The 5,156-nt window shown below is 51.7% G+C and overlaps 2 protein-coding genes across 2 annotated transcripts in view; both read right to left on the bottom strand.

The window, feature by feature from the left end:
* Positions 1–312: 312 nt before the first annotated feature.
* On the bottom strand, positions 313–2,292 carry UCRPA7_7598 (putative dna polymerase protein; the record flags this gene model as incomplete). Its single annotated transcript, XM_007920126.1, has 1 exon — positions 313–2,292. One exon carries the CDS (start codon positions 2,290–2,292, stop codon positions 313–315), a length of 1,980 nt encoding a protein of 659 aa, XP_007918317.1.
* A 1,398-nt stretch (positions 2,293–3,690) lies between these two features.
* Positions 3,691–5,156, bottom strand: part of UCRPA7_7597 (putative ammonium transporter protein) — a gene marked incomplete at both ends in the record, with an annotated part of 1,741 nt that continues 275 nt past the window's right edge. Inside the window, 3 exons of the mRNA XM_007920125.1 lie at positions 3,691–3,860; positions 3,914–4,312; positions 4,363–5,123. Of these exons, the coding sequence (XP_007918316.1) occupies positions 3,691–3,860; positions 3,914–4,312; positions 4,363–5,123 (1,330 nt within the window). The remainder of the gene's footprint in view (positions 3,861–3,913; positions 4,313–4,362; positions 5,124–5,156) is intronic.

The following is a 5,156-nucleotide window of genomic DNA, read 5'->3' as shown; positions in this document are numbered from 1 at the left end:
ATTACCCTGGCGGAGGTGTACACATGGTACCTAGGTACGTTTCACAGTCTGACTACTCTGTGCCGACCTAATTCTCCACAGGATAATAAACATAAACATAACTTGGTCAAGAACATCATAGTTTTTTGACAAGACAATCACCACCTGTTGTGAAGTTATCGTAATAACGTTGGACATTTTATTTTCCGCATCATCACCGCACTTAATCGATTATCAAACTCTGAGATTCGGGATCAGCAATCCAGAAGCTAATCTTTCTTTCCAAACCTAGAGTCAATGCTATGCTCCAATCCAGGGGTATCATATGCAACTTCAACACCATCGTTGTGATGGCTCTCTCCACCTCACTCCAAGGATCTCAAATATCCTCTTCTCGTTCCTTCCCTCCACCAGGTCCCCTTCGGTGATCTTCTGCCTTGCTGGCCCTCTCATGACATCTTTGAACAGTCCACGCTGGTTGAGCCTCATTCCCTTTTTCGAGGCAAGTAGCCGGATACTTCTGTTGAAGATGTCGTTGCCTGTGAAGTAGATGAGAGCTGCTCCGTACTCAGTCTCTGGCACCAGGAGGAAATCAATACGACGCCACACACGCTGATTGGCATTGCTGCCATTTGAGCTGCCAGGGCTATGTGGCAAAGCACAGCATCCATGCCATTTGCTTCCTGGGTCTTCCCTGCTCGATCGATGCGCATTCAATGCTGCTAGCGTGGCGACGATAAACCCATCCTTCTCAAGCACACTTAGTAGCTTTTGCAGGAAGGGGACGAGGTCGTTGCTAGACGTTGTCCCCTTTTTCGTCACGATAAAATCGATGTCCCCAGAACTGTCCGAACCCCTGCGATAACTGCCTCCGATAAGTAGCTCAACTTGAGGGTCCAGTCTGCTCGCAGCCTTCTTCACATACTCTCCCAGTGCCGTGACTTCACTGCGCGGGATGCGGCTATTCAGATCATCGTAGTGCTCAATACCTAGGCGTTGGTTCGTCGTTAAGTTGGCCTTCTGGAGAAGGTCGTCCAGCGTCTTGTGGCCTTGTGCGATCCATTTGTTGGCTGTACTCAAGCCTACGTCGTATATCTTCAGGAAATGCTGCAGGACCTCGTTCATAGGTTCCTTCTCAGCGTACTCTAACCGTTTAAGGCCGTTTGTGTTGACAATCTCTTCAATCTTCTGACTCAACCGTGAGCCAATACCAGGCAACAGTTCTGCTTCGGCAGCGGTAGTAATCTTAACAGGTTGACGCCGTAAAGTGGCAATTGCTTTTCTGTACGCAAGAATTCGCCAGTTGTCATTGACGCAGTCGTAATAGTCGAGCATTTTTTGCAAGACTTCGATGGTACTAGCATTAGGATTCGCACTTTGGGCCGCCTTGTCTTTTGTGCCTCCCTGGTAGCAGGCGAACCGCTCCTCAAATGCTATATCCTTACGTCCAGATCTCGTTCGATTTTTCTTGAGCTTCTTCCGAGCATGCTCCCCATCAGAACCTGATCCGCTCTCCGCGGCGTCGTTGTCGTCCTCAGCAGACCGCTGGTCATCCTCTTCGTCCAAAGGCAGATCCTTATACTGTTGCGCAATCTCGATCAAATCCGAGAGCTCGTCCTTGGATGGTGGCTCCAGCTGGTATTGGTGTTCCTGTGACTGCGGAGGCTCTACTTCCTCAAGGGCGTCGTCATTGCTTCTCGGGACAACGGGAGAAAGAGACCGAACAACCCTGTCTTGAGCAAGCCATACACCAGGTGACGATTCAGAAGGTGAGCGGTGTTGCGGAGAGCTCCTTCTCTGACTTGGATGAGAAGACTCCTCGCTTCGAGATGGTGTGCCCTGAGGTGGAACGTAATCCCACTTGGACGGATTCGTCTGTCGGGCCTTCAACTCTAGAGACTTGTCTGACTTCTGCGATGATGCTGGCGGTCCTGGAACTGCATCTTTCTCCGCTGACGGCGTCTTGGGGCAGCCGGGTATCTGATAACGGAATTGGTTTGCATTCAAGAGGCGGCGAAATTGAATGCAGTCCAGCGGGTACTCCTCAGATACCAGAGTAAGCGAATCATCACCCTTGACTGGCCCTAGCACAGGCTCAAGATCCGCGTATCTCAATGGCTTATCAACAATGACATGTGTCGCATCTGCGATATTCCTTGTCCATCGAGCACCGTAGTTTTGCGCTTTCGCAATGCGCAACTTTCGAACGCCGCCGACATCGCTGTTGGGCACGTAGAAGAATGAGAGGCCCCTGAATATCTGTTCGGACTCCGGCATTATCTTCTCGGCAGAGTTCCGCTTTCGTTTGCCCATCGTGGACTTGAGAGACGATGTTTGATCCTGAACGGCTTGGACCGACGGAGATGTTGGTGTAGGGGCAGTAGTGCTCCTCTTTAACTGTGCTAGGCGGCTCAGATCCTGGTTTGGTGTTTCCTCGATGAAAGAGCCATCGGCTACTATGTTAACGAGCCTCCGATTTCTGACTACCCCACCGGTTCCTGTCTGAGGCGTTCTTTCGATGGTGATGGAGCTTCTTTTTGGTGTTGGCGCAGAGGAGGTACGTTTTGGCTCACCGGGATGCTCTCCATTGTTGGGCTGTGATGCCTGTGTTGATTGTGTCAATTGCGTTGAGCAAGTTGAAGCAATTTCGCCAGAAAAGAACGCGCGACCTTTCAGACGAAGTTCCGCCTCTCGCTCAGGAATCGTGTCGCCGTCACTATCCTCTGAATCATGACGCAGAGCATCCAGTTGTTTGAAGAAACGGACCTTGTCTCTGAGCGTAGGCTCATCTGACAGGTCAGTCATGTTGATAAAATACCTTGGAATATGCCCATGCGCCAAGGAGCGTGCAAGACACGGAAGTGATGACTGTATTTATGCGGTCTTGAATCATGATGCTAAACTTCGAATCTTCTGTCTTGCGCACAGTTGCCTGGCCATCTCGAAGACTAAACTTGACGGCCGGTCGTTTGGCGCCAAAAATGCAAATATAGTACAGTATTGTGGGGTTTCAGGCCTACCTGGGTACCTAGGTAGGTGATCCAGGCTTCATCTGATAATTGCGTGCATGAGATTAGGCACGTCAGTCAGTGGATCGACGTACCTGCAAGTGCCCACCTGACAGCTAGCTCAGAACCGGCCAATCGGGCGGCTTGCTGCCCTGCCAGGGCAGGGGCCAGATGGCTGTCCCCCTTGCAACATTTCGCGACAATCAACTTCATCGATTTCCAGGATTTCTGCTGTGATGCGATAATCGGTATATATAAACATAAATTGGTATCTCTGCAAGTCGACTGGTCGCTTTATGGTTTACAGAGTAATATACATTATCCAAGTCTTTGAAGGTCCTTGCCCAGATCATAATCTCATGATTCCCGTCTCTTTACACATTGTCTTCTTCTTGTTCTCCCTCGACGGCGCACGTAGCTCCTCCGCCGAGCTCACCCACCCGAAGAGTAGGTCAAGTGACTTGAGATAGTACTGTAACGATCGTGTTTGGTCTCGATTCGAGGGGAGCCCGGCCAGCCAGGTGTGGTATCTCTCTATTGGGGGGGTTGTTCTCTATCGTCTTTCTGCCGGCTCCAAAAGAGAACTCGTGCTGGCGCCACTTGAAAATCTTTGCCAGGCTCACCTCAGTATACGAACAAAGGGAAAGGAGGGATGTCGGAGAGGGCTTGTTCGCCGTCCATCCATCGGAAGTGCTAAAGGCGCTTACTGGTGAGATGACGATTGCCCTCCGGCGAACATGCGTGCGTCCATCAGCGGAATGCCGTTGTTCTTTTCTCTTGCCTCAAAGCCCCGCTCTTCCCCGGAGAACCGGCTGCCCGCGTCATTCTCGACGTCGTTCAGCACTTCTCGGGTGAGCTCGACATAGTCATAGGCTACAATCGATGGTCAGCTTGAGAACGCAACAGATGTAGACATCACGACTTACCAAACTCGCCAATCTCGGCATCATCAATGCCCAGAATTTCGGCCTCTTCTGTTGCACGAAGGCGCAGCCCAGGAATCAAGTTCATGATGAAGAGGATAAGACACGTTCCCACGAAAGAGTACGTGCCGCCAGCGACTGAGTCGGCCACCTGGTATCCCAATTGGACCCAATGGTGGTTCAACCAACCGCCAGCAATCACCTGCACGTTGTCCAGGTGGGCAATGTAGTCAGCCGCAAAGAAGGCTGTGCAAATGTTTCCGACGAGACCACCAATGGCATGGACAGCGAAGATATCAAGTGCATCGTCAATGCGGAGGAGAAACTTGAGCTTCGTGCCATAGTTGGCGAAGGCGGCACCAAGGACACCATAGGGCACGGCTGCCCACGCAGGGACATAACCTATGCGATGTCAGTGACAGTGTGTGATCGCGAGATGCCGAGAATCTTACCTGAGCCAGGGGTAATAGCAACGAGCCCAGCAATGACACCAGAGCAGAAGCCAACAGTCGACCATTTGCGCTCCAGTCTGTAATCCAAAACACACCAGGTAATGCCGCCAACGCAAGCAGCGAGGTTGGTGACCACCGCAGCCATGATGGCGCGCATGTTAGCTGAAAGAGCTGAACCGGCGTTGAAACCGAACCATCCCACCCAGAGAAACACTGTTCCGATGACGATGTGGGTGACATTATGCGGACGATAGTTCAGCTCATGAGTGCCATGTCCTCGGCGCTTGCCCAACATCATGGAGTAAGCTAGAGCAGCTGATCCAGAAGCAATATGCACCGGGGTACCACCGGCAAAGTCAAGCCCACCCATCTTGTTCGACCAGCCAGACGGGTTCCAAGTCCAGCAGGCAATCGGGTCGTAGATGATGGTCGCCCAAATGAACATGAAGATGACGCATGGGAGCATGCGGCCACGCTCAGCCACAGCTCCGGTGGCTAGTGCGACAGTGATGGCTGAGAACATACCCTGATACACAGCGAACAAGAGATCAGGGATGCGAGCAGAACCCACAGATGTCTGCGCAAGCACATCCTTGAAGCCGAAATTCGCGAGGTCGCCAATGTAGGGTCCGGCAGTATGGGAGAACGTCAAGGAGTAACCCCAAAAGAACCATTGGAATGTCGTGACGGCTGTAGCCATAACCGACAGCCAGATCAGTGACAAGGCTGACTTTCTTCGTGCGAGGCCAGAGTAAAAGAATCTAGTTCCCGGTTAACATCTAAAGCCAGATCTT

This window comes from Phaeoacremonium minimum, assembly GCF_000392275.1.
Source record: "Phaeoacremonium minimum UCRPA7 unplaced genomic scaffold PA7_03_scaffold_541, whole genome shotgun sequence".
NCBI classification, from domain to species: Eukaryota; Fungi; Ascomycota; class Sordariomycetes; order Togniniales; family Togniniaceae; genus Phaeoacremonium; species Phaeoacremonium minimum.
Note: the sequence above shows the minus strand (reverse complement) of the source record. Positions and strands in the feature narration are given on the sequence as shown.